Source organism: Zingiber officinale, chromosome 5B (genome assembly GCF_018446385.1).
Source record: "Zingiber officinale cultivar Zhangliang chromosome 5B, Zo_v1.1, whole genome shotgun sequence".
NCBI lineage: Eukaryota > Viridiplantae > Streptophyta > Magnoliopsida > Zingiberales > Zingiberaceae > Zingiber > Zingiber officinale.
Window position 1 is genome coordinate 128700924 of NC_055995.1, and position 18872 is coordinate 128719795.

Sequence of the window (18872 nt, forward strand, 5' to 3'; positions counted from 1 at the left end):
AATCAATGACGTTCAATCAGTACAATTCTCTTGCAAGTGGAAGTAAATACAAATATGAATTTGAAGCAGCGGTGAGCATCTAATAATAATGTGTAGGTTTGTATTTTAATATAAATGGTAGTTGATGGAAAATGGAAATTTCCTCTTCAATTTTCAGGTATCAGATTTTAAATTATATAGTCGTGAGCACGTTGTTGTTATTCATCCAAACTTGGAAATGCATTATCCGTTTGATAGATGGGTCTCTCGCACAATTGAATGTCCACAACAACAAGCAAGGTAAATCGAGCACAACGTGTGAATATAAATAATTGATAAAAAAATATTGACAATTAAAATGCTGTTGTTCTTTACAGCGTTGACTGTGGCTTCTTTGTGATGCAATACATTCGATGTCTCCTATATGATATGAAGATGGACTTCAAACAAGGAGACATGAAAAAGATTAGAATTGATGTAATTGTAGCAATTTTGAGGGATAAATATTTTCAATCATTGGATTAAATATCCAGTCTTGTAAGGCAAAAACTTGTATAGAATGTAAATGCACTTATTACGTAGTGTAGGACTTTTAATATCTTTGTATGTAGTATTTGTTGTATAATACGGTGGTATGTAGTGTATGAGAAGATTAGAAACTGTCACTGGAATATTAATAATATTGCATAGTGATTAGTCAAATATAAATCACAATATACAAAATGCAATGCTGGTGCTTAACAGTGGAAAGAGACAATGTATATAAGTTGTAATGCACACCATTTCTATCTTCTCAAAACTGAAAACATGGTAACGGTTGGGATTGTTTAAAAAATCAAATAGGCTCGGACCAACAGTCGGTTTCAAGAGCACGTCACTAGGTTCCGTGCAACTCCCACGGAGCAATACCTTATTAGAAATGGGGTATAAATACGTTTTGACACCAGATATACCATCTTCCCAGTTAGAACTTCACAGGGAACATGATTTCAGGTAGAACCAAGTAGGGGAGGGCCATCAGTGGGTTTTGGTCAAAACCCACTGATGGACCTTGACACCTCTGATTGGACCCATTTCAACTCTAGTGGTATTCTGGAGTTGCAAGGACTCAGAAGATGGTGGCAAATCATTATATATATATATATATATATATATATATATATATATATATATATATATATATATATATATATATATATATATATATATATATATATATATATATATATATATATATATATATATATATATATATATATATATATATATATATATGGGAAAAAACAATATAGCCCGCTTTCCGTATTAGGCCCAACGTGGGCCTGATATGAGTATCAATTAATAAAGCATTATTCTTTCTCCCCCTAATATAAACTCCAAGCATGCTAACAGGGGCCTGATCAAAATAATAAAATAACATCAATTTTAAACGTCACTTTCCATACGGTAGAAAAGAAAAGCTGTGCATACCAAGGCCACTTCTAATCCTGTATAAATTATGTTTTACACCATATATACCATATCCCCACCAAGACCTTCACAGGGGAATTGATTTCAATGATATCCAAGTATGGGAGGGGCATCAGTGGGTTTTGGTCAAAATCCACTGATGGACCTAGACACCTCGGATTGGACCGATTTTAGTTCTAGTGGTATTCTGGAGTTTCACGGACTCCATATCTGGTGGCAAATCATTATTTAAATTTCTAAAGGTGCTGGGAGAAAATTAAAATACAATCAGCCTCCGTTGTGCCTGATATGCTTCTAAAGGTGCTGGGAGAAAATTATGTTTGACACCATAAATACCATCTTCCCACCAAGACCTTCACAGGGGACTTGATTTCATGAAAATCCAAGTAGGGGAGGGCCATCAGTGGGCTTTGGTCAAAACCCACTGATGGACCTAGACACATCAGATTGGACCCATTTCAGCTCTAGTGGTATTCTGGAGTTGCAAGGACTCAGAATCTGGTGGCAAATAATTATTTAAATATTTATAGGTGCTGGGAAAAATTTAAAATACAATCAGCCTCCGTTGGGCCTGATATGCTTGGATATCAGGCCCAACGTGGGCTTGATATGAGTGCATATCAGGCCCAACGTGGGCCTGATATCCAAGCATATCAGGCCCAACGTGGCCTTGGTATGGTATCCTTTCTTATAAATTTATACTATCTCCCCTTTTCTATAAACTCAAAATGTGCTACCATGCTCCTTATGAAAAAATAAATGGCAACTGGCACGGAGTCATACTTCGTAATCCATGGTATATAAATTATGTTTGACACCATAAATACCATCTCCCCACCAAGACCTTCACAGGGGACTTGATTTCGTGAAAATCCAAGTAGGGGAGGACCATCAATGGGTTTTGGTCAAAACCCACTGATGGACCAGACACATCGGATTGGACCCATTTCAGCTCTAGTGGTATTCTGGAGTTGCAAGGATTCAGAATCTGGTGGCAAATAATTATTTAAATATTTATAGGTGCTGGGAAAAATTTAAAATACAATCAGCCTCCGTTGGGCCTGATATGAGTGCATATCAGGCCCAAAGTGGCCTTGGCACTGTTCCGTGCCAACTGGCACGAAGCCATACTTCGTAATCCATGGTGTATAAATTATGTTTGACACCATAAATACCATCTCCCCACCAAGACCTTCACAGGGGACTTGATTTCATGAAAATCCAAGTAGGGGAGGGCCATCAGTGGGTCCATGATCGACCTAGACACCTCTGATACACATCGGATTGGACTCATTTCAGCTCTAGTGGTATTCTGGAGTTACAAGAACTCAGAATCTGGTGGCAAATAATTATTTAAATATTTATATGTGCTGGGAAAAATTTAAAATACAATCAGCCTCCGTTGGGTCTGATATGCTTGGATATCAGGCTCACGTTGGGCCTGATATCCAAGCATATCAGGCCCAAAGTGGCCTTGGCACTGTTCCGTGCCAACTGGCACGGAGCCATACTTCGTAATCCATGGTGTATAAATTATGTTTGACACCATAAATACCATCTCCCCACCAAGACCTTCACAAGGGACTTGATTTCATGAAAATCCAAGTAGGGGAGGGCCATCAGTGGGCTTTGGTCAAAACCCACTGATGGACCTAGACACATCGGGTTGGACCCATTTCAGCTCTAGTGGTATTCTGGAGTTGCAAGGACTCAGAATCTGGTGGGAAAAATTTTAAAATACAATCAGCCGCCGTTGGGCCTGATATGCTTGGATATCAGGCCCAACGTGGGCCTGATACCTAAGCATATCAGGCCCAAAGTGACCTTGGTATGGTATCCTTTCTTATAAATTTATACTATCTCCCCTTTTCTATAAACTCAAAATGTACTACCATGCTCCTTATGAAAAAATAAATGGCAACTGACACGGAGCCATATTTCATAATCAATTGTGTATAAATTATGTCCCCGATAATAATAAAGAACAGATCCTAACCTTAAAAATTCAATCTTTCCCTGATAATTTTTCAAAAAACCATGCGATCTTTATCATATGCCACCCACATGGACCAGGAAAGCCCTTTTTTCTATATTGACCACGAAAAATATGAAACTTTGACTAATTCCTGGTCTATCCAAATTACACGTTGACCAAATCTGCTGCCTCGAAATCAAGAAATCAACGCGCCACAACGTCCGTAATGGCCATCGTCTCCTCCGAGCTGGCCGCCCACGCCCTGTCGAAAGCGTCGCTGCACGACTGCGCCAGCACCGTCAGCCCGAACACAATCTCACTGATCCTTGACCTCTCCGCCGGATCCTCCCGTGTGCACGCCCTCGCCATGCCCGCTACCGTCACCGCGCCATCTGCTGGATACAGCCCCTTCAACTTCGGATCCATCCACCTCCTCAGCCTCTCCCCCTTCTCCTCCACCCCCAGCACCGCCCTCATCTCCCTCCACATCGTTCCCCCCGCCTCCCTTTCCTCCACGCAGTCCCTCCTCCCCGACAGCAACTCCATCAGCAGCACTCCGAAGTCGAACACGTCCGCTGACGGCCGCAGCCCCACTGTCGCCGGCTTCGCCTTGGAGAAGTTAGATATCTTAGCCTTGTAGTGCGCGTCCAGCATCACATTGCTGGATTTGATGCCGCCGTGGACGATGCTCGGCCTCGTGTGCTCGTGCAAGTACTGGAGGCCGCTGGCCACGTCCAGCGCGATGTTGAGCCTCTGCCTCCACGACAGGCAGCTGACGGAGTCCGAGGAGGAGGCCTTCGCGAAGAGCCACTTGTCCAACGATCCGTTCTCCGCGAACTCATACACCAAGAAGCAGACCCCATCTTCGTGAACGGCGAATCCGGCCATCTTGATTAGATTCGTGTGGTTGACCATTTGGAAAATGTTTAACTCCTCTGCTACGTCGATGCCTTTCGCTCTCTTGATCGCGTAGACTTCGCCGTTGAGAGTGGCTTGGTAAACGGAGCCCTCGATCCAGTAAGCCGAGCTGAGATTCATTGTGGCTTCCATGATGGATTTGAAGTCGAACATGGCCGGCTTCTCGATGAACTGCGAGACGCCAGCCAAAACCTTGTTTCCCTTCGCTCTGGGGCTCAAAGCTTGGTTCTTGCTGGGAGCTAACTTCCTAGGCGACAGAAGCTCCCTGACGCCTTCCAAGTTTGACGTGGTTCGTGCTACGATTTTATTGGGAGAAACCTTGCAGCAAGCGAGCACGAGTAAGGTACAAATCACCACCGCCGAAGCAGCACTGATCATGCTTGATAAAATGATGTCTTTCTTATGAAATTTTCCCCGGCGACCCCCGTCGGAGCTGCTGGTGGCGTTGTAGAATAGCACTGCGAGGCGCGGCTTTTCTGCCACCGGAACTAGAATTGGCTTATAGACGGCGGCGCTGAAATCTCTGTTGTTGTTGGCAGCTCTTATCTCCTCTGCTGAAGAATTCAGCTCCTTGCTCAGCTTCGAAAGGTCGTCCCCGGCGGCCCACGTATAAGTCATGAGATAGTTGATGCCTCGCTCCGCCATGGCCTCATCGTGGCACTTGCAGAACAGCGGCACCAGCACGGCCTGCCCTGGCTTCAGCTCGTTCGGTTTTGCCCCTGGGTTCAAGGCCTCCACGGTCAGGTAATCCGTGAGGTTTTCGAACTGGCGGGTGGAGACCAAGTAGAAGTTGTCGCCGGATGCGATCCAGTACGTGACGTTCGCGAACGACCGGTTACCGGTGCATCCGCAGTTGATTGGGATGGCGATGAGCTGGCCGGGGAGGAAAGTGATGGACTCGGACGGCAGACCGTTGGCTTCCTGTATGATCTGGCTGCTGGTGCCGAAGAGGTCGGAGATGTGGGCGAGATCGGTGTAGCCAGGCTGCGTCCGGTACAGCACGAAGGTAGCGCAGGGAGGTACCGGCGAGGTATCCGACGAGCAAGAAAATAGCGTAGTGTTGGTGCTGTTGGCCTGCGCGGCGGTCCGGTGGGTGAAAACGTCGGGAATTAGGATCAAAAGCAGAGCGGGGAGGAACAGGGGAGAGAGCTCCATTGAAGCAGAGACCGATGCTTTGTTTTCTGAGATGAGATTAATGAGCTGAAGAGATCAATCGAGTAGTCGTTGTAAAGGTAATAAGCTCCATTCCATTTTGTTAATATGGAGCTTTCTTTCAAATGTTTTCTTTTAAAAACAAAAAATAAAAAATAAAATTTTGTCCTGATGCTTCTTTACGAGATGCTCTTTGTCTCGCTTGTTATATCACTAAAGCTTGTTTGATGCTCTTCCATCGCTGACTTGGTAAAATTAAGTGGATTAGGATTGCTAGAACAGATGGGAATAATTTAAGTGTGGGAGAGGCAGCTTTGTTCATTGTTTCAGTTTCTTTCGTGCTTTCGTAAGGGGAATAGCTCCATAATTATTGAATAAGCAATTGGCAGAAGTTAGAATTTTTTTTTGTTTTAAAGAAAATGGTTGTCACTTGTCACCTCTAACACGGCTTAGTAGTATATTGATGCTGCGGCAAAATGAGGAGAAAAATTAGATGGAGACAGAAAACTGAAAAGCCACTAAAATCCAGCAATTCCTGAGAGAAGGATTTGGAAACCATTCAAATGGAGGATAGATTATTTTATTTTATTAATAAGATAAGCATCATTAAGATACAAGCTTGATGCTAAATGGACCAAGCCTTTCGTTCTTTGATCCTTCTCCCCGGTCACCCCGGCATTGTGAAGCCAATGAGGTGATAAAGAATTTAGGAGGAAAAAAAAGGAAGCAGTGAGTATAATAAGTGTTTCTGTCGGGAAGCTGAAAAGACGGACCTGTCGAAATGACGTGTCTAGAAAGTTGACTACATCCTATGATCCGGCTGAAGAGTTGTCTCCTGTGTTAACCGAGTCGTTAGAAATCTTTCGGTCAACCGTACCTGCAGCCAGCGACCAGGTTGCCCCGGTCTCTGGAACCTCGGTGCTCGAGGCAGATTCCACGAATACATAAGCAGTCGAATAAATAGTGGCACAATGAAGTAAGTAACGAGTACGAGAACGTACCCTGGCCCCGGGGGGGCGCCCTCAGATGGATGGATAAACTGATCGAGATACTGACCGAGTCGTCGCGACCCTGAATAGTAGGTGAATGTCCGCCTGGTGAGTAGCTAGCTCCAGTGGCTCGGAGTTGGACGCGATATGGATCCATAGGATGATGCACTGTCCGACTACAACCTCGGCTCGCAGGCCGGAATGCAACAACGACACGAAGACCGAACACTCTACCGGCTCGCAGACCGGGATACAACAACGACACGAAGGCCGCGCCCTCTCTCGGCTCGCAGGCCGGAATATAAGCATAATACGATACCTGAGCCCTCGGACGGTGGCTGCACGTAGGGAGACTACGACGTCCGATCGGGACGGCTGTGGTAGTTGCTGGAGGTGTCGTCGACGGCTGGAGGTGGCATCAGACTCTGGAGTCGGTGGAGGCGGCGACCACAGTCGCTGTCGGCGACAATGATAGCCCCTGGAGTTGGCTGCGATGGGGGTGGGGGTGGCCTTAAGAGGCTGCGGCAGTGCTTGTCGGGGGCGGCGGCGCGTGCTGGTGGCAACGGCGCTCGCTGGTAGCAGCGGTGCGCGCTGCCGGCAGCGGCGCATGCTGATGGCGGCCGCGGGAATCGGCAGCTGTAGTCGTCGGAGGCGGAAGCAGTGCCTGTCGCCGTCCACCGGGTCTGTCGGGCAGTGCCGTGAGGAGAAAGAAGAACGAGGGTTGCGGTCGGAGTCGCAAGGAGGAGAGGAAAGCAGTGGTAGCCGCCGCCGACGAGGAGCGAGAAGGGGAGAAACTGCTGCTCAGGTTGGCGGCGGCTGCCACCACGAACCCTGCCACCCTCTCAAAGTGAACAGTGTTCTCCTTTAAAACCAAGACCTAATTAGTCTCAAATGTCCAAAATACCCTCCTCTTTCCTCAAAATCTCTCCTCTGCCCCTTAGAGAGTGTTTGGCTGAGCTTATAAGTTCTCGAAAACAACTTATAAGCTGTTTTGGAGCTTATAAGCTCTTCAAATTTGTTTGATAATTTTTTTTTCAAACAGCTTATAAGCTGTCAAAATAAGCTGTTTTGGAGTTTATAAGCTATTTTTAAAAAAGTATGGAAGACCCTACTTTTTTTAAAAAAGATCTTATTTTAATAATTTGTTTCTCTAAAATATCCTTATATAATTTCATAAATTTCCATCTAATCCTCCATAAATTTTTATAACACTAATATCTTTTTATCTCCGTCGACTTTTCTTCCAACGTTGTGTCATCTTCTCCGTCAACGCCTCTTTCTATTTTTCTCTCCCCCGGTGCATAAATTCACCCAAAACCCTCTATTAATAAAAATCTCAAAACCCTCTATTAATAGTATTATACCCTTTTTGATAATTTTATTAATAAAAAGATCTTATAATACCAAACACATCAATATCTTTAAGTTGATTGTAATAAGTTCACCCAAACACTTTAACAACTTATTTTTAAAATAAGACCTAACAACTTATAAGCTCCTAAAACAACTTATAAGTTGTATAAGTTTATAAGTTGTTTTTAATAAGTTTAGCCAAATACCCTCTTAATCACATCCGCATCAATAAGTTTAGCTTTTGTGTTTGGATGTTGGTGGGTGTTTGTTTAGGTTTGTGCTGGATGGAGTTCTAACAGTTTAAATAAGCACAGATATTGTGAGATTAGTTAGTTAATTCTGAGTTTAATAAAATTGATCCTAGTTACCCAACAATGTTTTCAGTTAATTCAATGGATTTCCATGGAAATAATCAATAATGATCATATCTGAAAGTCGAAGAGACGGAAAGTTGGGGATGTGACGCTACGCTGATCTCTTGTGGACTCCGTTCGAACCTGCAACACAGTCTAAATCTATGTCGAGCCAGGGAAGGGGTCCCGATATTGGCCCCCGACGCTAAGTCAGTCACCGACGATGAAGAATAAAGTAGAGCAACAAGAAGACTGTAGCACAAACAGTGAATATCGCATACCTCTGTCGATGCTTGGACCCCTCTTTATATAGAGCGCCTGTAACATGCTTCCCAAGGCGATCACACTTCTCAAAGTTTTTCCTGAAAAGACTTATCAATAAAGTGGTCATGACACAGTACCTTAACAGGTCGAACATATCTCTGAAGCGACAGTGGAAGCTTCCACCATACGATCTTTTGGTTGTCCATACCTGGTGTCAGCGGCACCGACTCCCCAAAGGATGTTGATGGATATCAAAAAGAGAGTGTGCTGCTAGGCCGAGCGGGTTAGCCGCTCGACCGAATTCCGCGGCTCTGGTGCCTCGTCCGGTCGGCCAAAACCTCGGTATTCCTCCATGTGTGTCTGCTCGACCGAAGGTCCACTTTGTCACTACTGAGACCTGCTACCAGGCCGAGCGGGGTAGCCACTCGGCCGAGTTTGAACTCTGCGTATATCAAGTTTTGCTGTCTGGCAGAGCGGAGTAGCCGCTCGCCTCGGCTTCTGCACATCGTCTCCCTTGAACGTCGGTTGTTTGACTTCTCTTCGTAGCGAAGTCGACAGCGGGTCGGAGCCCTCTCACCGGTCGGGGCATGCTTCGCCCGACCGACCGATGCCATTTATACATTGACCGCTTGACTTTGACCTCCTTTGACCTCCACCGTAATAGCGGGATATGACCCCGCATTATCACCGCATCAAATAACAATGAAATGAAGCAATGGAAGTAAATATGCTCATCCCAGTAGAGATCAAAAAGGAATATCTACCAACCTTCATTGAGAAAAAGTCAAGTTGAGAGTTCTCCTTTTGGTAATCCATGGATCCCTAAGCAAATCTATTTACAAACTATATCCTAAGCAATACAGTTTTAGGAGGGAAAGATATCGTAATTCTTTAATATCATCATAGTTTGTCAAATTTATTGATGGCTCAAGAAAAAATTAGATACGCTTTACAAATAATAGAAGATTACAAGCAAAAGAGCATCGTTCATTAAGGTGCACTAACTCTCTAGAGAAAGAAACATATGTTGTTAAGTATACAAGTGATGGAAGACCTAATATAGGAGATATAACAAATTAAATGACTAATAGTAAACGATTTAAGAGAGGAGTTAAGTTATTTTTGCAGGGTAAAAATCAAAAGGGCGTTAAATAGTCAGATTGACATCTCTTTTTTATAAAGAAAATATGAGAACACTATTAGACGTTGGCAATGCTTGGATCATTGGTGATGTTTGGTTGTCCCAGTGACCATGCCCATTTACGTTTTCTGGATTTATCCGATGTTAATAGAAGGGCGATACTGGGCTATATATAGGCCAGCCCTTTATTTTAATTAATCTATATAAATTTAATTAAGTATTGTTTTTTAATAAAATAAATAAACTAATCGGATACTAAGTGAATGTGCTGAATTAAAATCAGATTGGATTGAACAATACCACCGAGTAAGTATGGAGATAAGAAGTATGTTGGTCTAAATCGAAATTGATTTGGACTTATTTGGTGATTAAACTAAGTTTAATTGAGTTAAATTAGTTAAATCTCTTTAGAATATTTAAAAAAATCTATTCTCATTTTTTAATTCCATTCCACGTGGACAATCTTACTCCCACCGTTCCATTATATTGTTGCTAGCAAATATCACTATTTTTCCGTTTTAGATCTTCCAAATCATTCATGCAATAGATCCGGGTCATGATTCAAGATTTTTTTTTATCTAACCCATAAGAATCAATAGAAAAAGATAAATCTCCTATAATACACCAGATCCAGCTACATACAAATCTCCATGTACTAACTACTTCTTCTTTTTTTTTTTTATGTTTTTTTTCCAATCATAGCTTAGTTTTTTTTTTGTTTTTTTGGTTTTTTTGGCTTTCACAACATCACTGTTTTCTTTGTTTCTCTTATAACAATTCTAGTCCTTCCTCTTCAACTAGAAGAGTCATATTTATTATATTTTTTATTATCAAGAAAGCTGGTAAATGGTGGTAAAAAATAAATATATTCATCCCTAACATCCCTATCAATCCATTTTAGGATTAACATGAAGGAGATAATTACGGACGGCTACTAACATTTGGAATAATGACTAATACATAAAGGAGGTATTTATCTCAACTTTGTCGAGATTCGAACCCCAAACCTCATAGTGACAACATTTCATGTGCTAGCTACTAGACCGTCTCGAAAGGACATCATGAAAACTAGTCAAGATCAATAGAAAAGAAGATAAAACTTTTATTTTTCTTTCTTTTCATCTCTATAGTTGAGCCAAAATTGATTAACCATCACTTGTTTATTGATTTTGATAGTTATTTTTTTACTAGTTGTAACTTGAACTATTTCAAAATAAAACATCAATATATTACAACATCATAAAACATCAATCCGTTACAAACAAAAAAAAAAGACATAGGCAACATTTCAATTTCTAGGACTCTATAATGCAATATTAATTTAGCGAAAATATTTTTTTTTTTTAAATTTCTTTAATTTCCTCTCTTTATTATGACCATTAATCTTCCTCTATTTACAGTGAAGGAGATTTGTAAAAATAAATAAATATGTGAATATTATGTTTATGTGAGATGAGATAAAACATTATGAGACTTTATCAATTAACTATATTAAAGTATTAAGATATAAAATTTATTATATTAACTTCAAACTCAAACTTTAATTCTTACATGGACCAACCATCTTAATAAAATTACCAATCACTTATTTGAATTGAATATGTAAATTATATAAGAACACCCCAAATTAAATATTTCTTCTAAATATTTATAATCTTCGTATCTATATTGATCCGGTGGTAAGGACGGGGGACCCTCATGGGCGGAGGGTCAAAGGCACGTGAAGTTCAACCCCAAGTTCGCGCCGAACAGAAGCATGCTGAGCCGAACGGAAGCATGCCGGGCCGGCTGAGCCGAACGGAAGCATGCTGAGCCGAACGGAAGCATGCTGAGCCGAACGGCCGAACGGAAGCATGCCGAGCCGAACGGAAGCATGCCGAGCCGAACGGAAGCATGCCGAGCCGAACGGAAGCATGCAGGGCCGAATGGAAGCTTGTTGAGCCGAACGAAAGCATGCCGGGCCGAACGGAAGCATGCTGAGCCGAATGGAAGCATGCCGGGCCGAACGGAAGCATGCCGAGCCGAACGGAAGCATGCCGAGCCGAACGGAAGCATGCCGGGCCGAATGGAAGCTTGCTGAGCCGAACGGAAGCATGCCGAGCCGAACGGAAGCATGCCGAGCCGAATGGAAGCTTGCTGAGCCGAACGGAAGCATGCTGAGCAGTTTGCCCGCTCGGCCAGGATGTCAGGCTATGAGAGCCAAGCACGCGACGACCCTGAACCTTCCCGGATGGGCGAACACCTACGCCAGATGAAAGGCGAATGTTCTGGCTGAGCGGCTTGATGGTTGATCCGGGAAGAGGAAGTCAAAAGACATGGGACAGTAGGGACGTCATCTTAGTAACTCCTGTTGCTGACAATAGGCATGTTCGAGGACTAGGCCATACTCCGTATCGTACGACAAAGGATTCGGCTGTCCCATCAAAGAGACGCTCAGACTGTAACAGTATGGCGTTAGACATGCTCTTCTGAAAAGCCCATGCTGCGGTATGGTATAGGACACGTGTGCACCTCGGTTTGTATGCACCAAGCTCCCGTAGCCCTATATAAGGGTCCTCACACTTCGCCGGAGGTACGCCTTCTCTGATATTGGGAGCCACTTCTTTGCTGTCCGCTTGCCTGACTTGAGCGTCGGAGGGTCGCCGCGGGGAACCCCTTCCCGGCCCGACTTCTGTGCAGGTTCGTCGGAGCTTTGGAGGCCTACGCCATCGATTAGGAGAGCGACACGTTCCCAGCGTCCTTTGGTTCGGCGATTCGGACAGGATCAATTTGGCGCCGTCTGTGGGAACGCACCTGCATCCGAGCGGAAGCAATGGACGAGGCTGGACGACCGCCCACGGTGATGCTCTCCACGAAGGAACTCGACGCTCTAATCAAGGCAAGAGCAGCTAAGCTCGTGGAGCAACAGAGAGAGAATGCGCAAGCCGAGCGGCTAAAGCAACAAACAACGTTAGCATCAGGTGGCCGAGCGGATGCCTCCCCTGAGACAATGATCCAACCGGCATTCAAGGGGGAGCACCGCCGAGCGGATGAAGATGGATTGGGACTTGGATCAACCATGAAGCGCAAAGCATCTCCAGCCGTACCGAGCTGGATGAGAGGTGCGCTGATGCAATTTTATATATGTTTTGGTCGCCTATGTTCTTGTAATGCAGGAAGCAGAAATGAATTAAGGATGGCAAGTGTGTGGGCCGAGCGGCTGTATTGAAGTTAGCCTAAAAAGGCCGTCGAGCTCCGACGTTAAATATCGAGAGACGAGCCGGCGTCTATAAACTGCCGAGCGGAAGACCGACGAGCTCGGCGTTAAATATCGAGAGGCGGGCGATAAAAACCGAGCGGAAGACCGCCGAGCTCGGCGTTAAATATCGAGACGAGCCGGCGTCTATAAGCGTCCGGCAGGAAGACCGTCGAGCTCCGACGTTAAATATCGAGAGACGAGCCGGCGTCTATAAACTGCCGAGCGGAAGACCGTCGAGCTCCGACGTTAAATATCGAGAGACGAGCCGGCGTCTATAAACTGCCGAGCGGAAGACCGTCGAGCTCCGACGATAAATATCGAGACGAGCCGGCGTCTATAAACGCCGAGCGGAAGACCGCCGAGCTCCGACGTTAAATATCGAGACGAGCCGGGTAAACGGCCGAGCGGAAGACCGTCGAGCTCCGGCGTTAAATATCGAGACGAGCCGGCGTCTATAAACGTCCGGCGGAAGACCGTCGAGCTCCGGCGTTAAATATCGAGAGACGAGCGGCGTCTATAAGGGCGAGAGACGAGCCGAGCTCGACGTTAAATATCGAGAGACGAGCCGACGCCTATAAATTGCCGAAGCGGAAGACCGTCGAGCTCGGCCGTTAAAATCGAGACGAGCCGGCGTCTATAAACCGCCGAAGCGGAAGACCGCCGAGCTCCGGCGTTAAAAATCGAGAGACGAGGCGATCGCTCAAAGCGGAAGACCGCCGAGCTCCGGCGTTAAATATCTAGAGACGAGCCGGCGTCTATAAACCGCCGGCGGAAGACCGCCGAGCTCCGGCGTTAAAAATCGAGAGCGAGCCGGCGTCATAAACCGCCGAGCGGAAGACCGCCGAGCTCCGGCGTTAAAATCGAGACGAGCCGGCGTCTATAAACCGCCGGCGGAAGACCGCCGAGCTCCGGCGTTAAATATCGAGACGAGCCGGCGTCTATAAACCGCCGCGAGGAAGACCGCCGAGCTCCGACGTTAAAATCGAGAGACGAGCTATAAGCCGAAGCGGAAGACCGTCGAGCTCCGGACGTTAAATATCGAGACGAGCCGGCGTCTATAAACGTCCAAGCGGAAGACCGCCGAGCTCCGGCGTTAAATATCGAGACGAGCCGGCGTCTATAAAAGGCCGAGCGGAAGACCGTCGAGCTTCGGCGTTAAATATCGAGAGACGAGCCGGCCTCTATATCGCCGAGCGGAAGACCGTCGAGCTCCGGCGTTAAATATCGAGACGAGCCGGCGTCTATAAAGCTGCAGCGGAATACCGCCGAGCTCCGGCGTTAAAAATCGAGAGACCGGCGTCTATAAACCGCCGAGCGGAAGACCGCCGAGCTCCGACGTTAAAAATCGAGAGACGAGCGGCGTCTATAAACCCTGCAGACCGCCGAGCTCGGCGTTAAATATCTAGAGACGAGCCGGCGTCTATAAACCGCTGAGCGGAAGACCGCCGAGCTCGGCGTTAAAATCGAGACGAGCGGCGTCATAAACCGCCGAAGCGGAAGACCGCCGAGCTCCGGCGTTAAAATCGAGACGAGCCGGCGTCTATAAATCGCCGGCGGAAGACCGCCGAGCTCCGGCGTTAAATATCGAGACGAGCGGCGTCTATAAATCGCCGAGCGGACGTCGAGCTCCGACGTTAAATATCGAGACGAGCGGCGTCTATAAACCGCTGAGCGGAAGACCGTCGAGCTCCGGCGTTAAATATCGAGACGAGCCGGCGTCTATAAGCGTCCGGCGGAAGACCGCCGAGCTCCGACGTTAAATATCGAGACGAGCCGGCGTCTATAAAAGGCGGAAGACCGTCGAGCTCCGACGTTAAATATCGAGAGACGAGCCGGCGTCTATAAACGGCCGAGCGGAAGACCGTCGAGCTCCGACGTTAAATATCGAGAGACGAGCCGGCGTCTATAAACGTCCGAGCGGAAGACCGTCGAGCTCCGACGTTAAATATCGAGAGACGAGCCGGCGTCTATAAACGGCCGAGCGGAAGACCGTCGAGCTCCGACGTTAAATATCGAGAGACGAGCCGACGTCTATAAACTGCCGAGCGGAAGACCGTCGAGCTCCGACGTTAAAAATCGAGAGACGAGCCGGCGTCTATAAACTGCCGAGCGGAAGACCGTCGAGCTCCGACGTTAAAAATCGAGTCGCGTCGGCGACTATAAACCCTCCGCCCGGAAGAAGACCCGAGCGGACCAGATATTCAAAACACTTGTAGAAATCCCTTGCAAAACGCAAGAGAGGTGGGATGAGTGGTGATTAACGAGGAGAAGCGGAGGATGATTTCTTGGATGCGCCGCTAGGCACTACGGGCGTCCAGTCAGTCGGACTATGCGCCTCCTTCGACTAGACTTGAAGGGGAGGCATGTGATCCGGTGGTAAGGACGGGGGACCCTCATGGGCGGAGGGTCAAAGGCACGTGAAGTTCAACCCCAAGTTCGCGCCGAACAGAAGCATGCTGAGCCGAACGGAAGCATGCCGGGCCGAACGGAAGCATGCCGAGCCGAATGGAAGCATGCCGGGCCGAACAGAAGCATGCTGAGCCGAACGGAAGCATGCCGAGCCGAACGGAAGCATGCCGAGCCGAACGGAAGCATGCCGAGCCGAACGGAAGCATGCAGGGCCGAATGGAAGCTTGTTGAGCCGAACGAAAGCATGGGCGGAGGGTCAAGGCACGTGAAGTTCAACGGAAGTTCGGGCCGAACGGAAGCATGCTGAGCCGAACGGAAGCATGCCGGGCCGGCTGAGCCGAACGGAAGCATGCAGGGCCGAATGGAAGCTTGCTGAGCAGAACGGAAGCATGCCGAGCCGGACGGAAGCATGCCGAGCCGAACGGAAGCATGCTGAGCCGAACGGCAGCATGCCGAGCAGTTTGCCCGCTCGGCCAGGATGTCAGGCTATGAGAGCCAAGCACGCGACGACCCTGAACCTTCCCGGATGGGCGAACACCTACGCCAGATGAAAGGCGAATGTTCTGGCTGAGCGGCTTGATGGTTGATCCGGGAAGAGGAAGTCAAAAGACATGGGACAGTAGGGACGTCATCTTAGTAACTCCTGTTGCTGACAATAGGCATGTTCGAGGACTAGGCCATACTCCGTATCGTACGACAAAGGATTCGGCTGTCCCATCAAAGAGACGCTCAGACTGTAACAGTATGGCGTTAGACATGCTCTTCTGAAAAGCCCATGCTGCGGTATGGTATAGGGCACGTGTGCACCTCGGTTTGTATGCACCAAGCTCCCGTAGCCCTATATAAGGGTCCTCACACTTCGCCGGAGGTACGCCTTCTCTGATATTGGGAGCCACTTCTTTGCTGTCCGCTTGCCTGACTTGAGCGTCGGAGGGTCGCCGCGGGGAACCCCTTCCCGGCCCGACTTCTGTGCAGGTTCGTCGGAGCTTTGGAGGCCTACGCCATCGATTAGGAGAGCGACACGTTCCCAGCGTCCTTTGGTTCGGCGATTCGGACAGGATCATATATCATCCATTAAATATCTCATTACTTAAATATTTTAAATTTCACAATCAAATATTTCATAAACTAAATATTTATAAGTCTACCTATTAAATATCCGACTATCAAATATTCCAAATTTCATCATTAAATATATTATTTTTAATTTTTTTTGTTAAAAAAAATAAAAAGAGAGAAATCATCAGGCATAATTCTATGTCAGGTGATTTTCAAATCTCCTCAACAATATCCTCTTTTAGGGATATTTAAGATTAAAAATATTTAGAAAAATATCATCTTTAACTATGCCACTGTATGCTCTAAGTAAAAATAAAATAGATTAGACGTATTAAATGGACTAAATGGCAAAATAATTTATATTGATTAAACTTAACAAGTTAAAATCATTCCATTAATAATATTATTCAAACATTACAACTAAATAAATAATAATAATAATTTTCTTTCTACCTTATCTCATTTCATTTATAATTTAATTCCCATGCTTGGTCCCTCTATCCTTACACATCCCACGAATCTAAAAACCTTAGATCTCCGTGTTTGTGCTCAATGAATCCAACATGCCTTGTCAAATCCCTAGGCCCCTTCGCATGCATGTAGCTCACGTGAATTTTGGTTCTCCAGGCCTAGGGGTGTAAACGAATCGAATCGAGCCGAATATGCTGAAAAATTTAAGGTTCGAATTCGGCTCGAAATAGGTATATTCGAGTTCGAGCTCGATTCGAAGCTCGAAGATTTTAAAATGTTTGGTTCGAGTTCGGTTCGAATTAGGGTTCGGGTTCGAATTCGGCTCGAAATATTCGAACATGTTCGCGAACTATTCGAATTATTACTCGAAAATAGGTTCGAAAGGCTCGAAATTTATTTATTTAATATATATTTAACTTATATTAATAAATATTAAGGCTCGTGAGCGGCTCGAACAATATAATTTGGGTTCGAGTTCGGCTCGAGAAAAAGTTCGAACATGTTCGAGTTCGGCTCGAATTCGATAAATTCGAATACGAATCGAATATTTTTCGAGCCGGCTCGAAAAGCTCGCGAGCCGGCTCGATTCGTTTGCAGCCCTATCCAGGCCTAACGTTCAGAAGAGATTCCCAACGCCACATGTCCTTTGGCCTCTCGTCGTCCCTGTACCTGCATCTCTGTAATTTTAATCTCTCACCTCTGCTCATGCGATTCCTCAACATCACCCAACCACAAAGAAGACACCACCATCTCATTCTCTCTTCCGTCTTCTTCGGACCAGTCCAACCATGAAAAGAATCGTGAAGGAACTTAATTAATCAGAAAGAGCCGCGCGCAGAGGAGAAGAGAAAGGTGAGATCGCAAGATGAGATACGAGAAGCTTAGCGAGCGCGGAGCAGAGGCGGACGCGGAGTCGATGAAGCAGCTGGTGCCAGATAATGGGAGCTTCGTTTCATCTTCGACGTGGTGGCATGAGGATTTCAGTGGCCGCAGGTACAAGCACTACCACAGGATTTGCAGTGCATCCGCCAAGGAGAGGAAGAGGAAACAGAGGAGCAGCAGGAAGAAGAAGAAGATGACGAGCAAAAGCTCTTCCTGCTTTGGATTCAGAACGATGCTGGATTGCCTGCTTTCTTGTGTGGTGAAGGTTGATGTCATAGAACATTAGGACGCATATGACTTTTTGACTGAAAAGTTTGGGAGTGAGTACTGTTCTTGATGCAGATCATGCTATGGCACCAGGATCTTGAGCTTTGTTTTTGCCATGGACGTGAAGTATGCGATTGAATTTGATGAAAATGTAGTAATTGTATGATCTATTAAGCAATATATCTATTGTTAGATATTGTCTAACAATATCTAATTCGTATAGTATTTGTTCTTGTCTGGAAGCTGAGAAGACGAACCTGCCGGTATGACGTGTCTGGAAGGTTGACCGCATCCTCTTAACCCGGTGGTGAGCTGTCCTCTACGTTGACCAGATCGTCTGAAGTCCTCCTCCGGTCAACTGTACCTGTATCCAGCGACCGGGTCGCCCCGGCCTCTGGTACCTCGGTGCTCGAGGCGAATCCCACAGATATATGAGCAATCGAATACTAATGACAAAATAGTTAACTAAATGCAGAAAAGGTACAAGAACGTACCCTGGCCCAGGGGGGCGCCCTCGGATGGATGGATGAGCTGGTCGTGGTGCTGATCAAGTCGTCGCGGTCGTGACAAGTAGATGGGTGTGAACCCGCTGAGAAGTCAAATCTAATGGTGATGGCACGGAATCCGATGCAGCCTGGATCCGGAATGCGGCATGTAAGCTGAGACATAACGGCTCGCAGGCCGATACGCGACACGCAGGCCGGATAGCACAAATAGCTCATAATCATAATAAAGATGCACAAAGTAAAACCCAACGGCTTGATGACCGGAACCCCCTCGGCTCGCTGGTCGAGCACTATCCCGACTCGAAGGCTAACGCAGGCAAACCTAAGCGTTCGGACAGCGGCTAGTCGGACGGGAACGGCGGCTGCTATGCTGTGCTATCAACAGTGGCTATGGCGTGAGGCGTGGACGCCCGCTTGAGGCATAGGCGACAACCTCCACCGTCGTC

At 46.3% G+C, this 18872-nt stretch overlaps 1 protein-coding gene and 1 long non-coding RNA gene across 2 annotated transcripts; both read right to left on the reverse strand.

Annotated features, from left to right (window-relative positions):
* Nucleotides 1–3317: 3317 nt before the first annotated feature.
* Nucleotides 3318–5748, reverse strand: LOC121985964 (serine/threonine receptor-like kinase NFP). Its single transcript, XM_042539709.1, has one exon. The coding sequence runs from the start codon at nt 5495–5497 to the stop codon at nt 3629–3631; it is 1869 nt and encodes a 622-aa protein (XP_042395643.1). The 5' UTR covers nt 5498–5748; the 3' UTR covers nt 3318–3628.
* An 11812-nt stretch (nt 5749–17560) lies between these two features.
* On the reverse strand, nt 17561–18238 carry LOC121985965. The gene is made up of 2 exons (XR_006113303.1): nt 18178–18238; nt 17561–18087 (listed from the first exon to the last, which is right to left on the reverse strand). It is a non-coding gene; the product is annotated as an uncharacterized LOC121985965 (long non-coding RNA).
* Between the last annotated feature and the right edge of the window lie 634 nt (nt 18239–18872).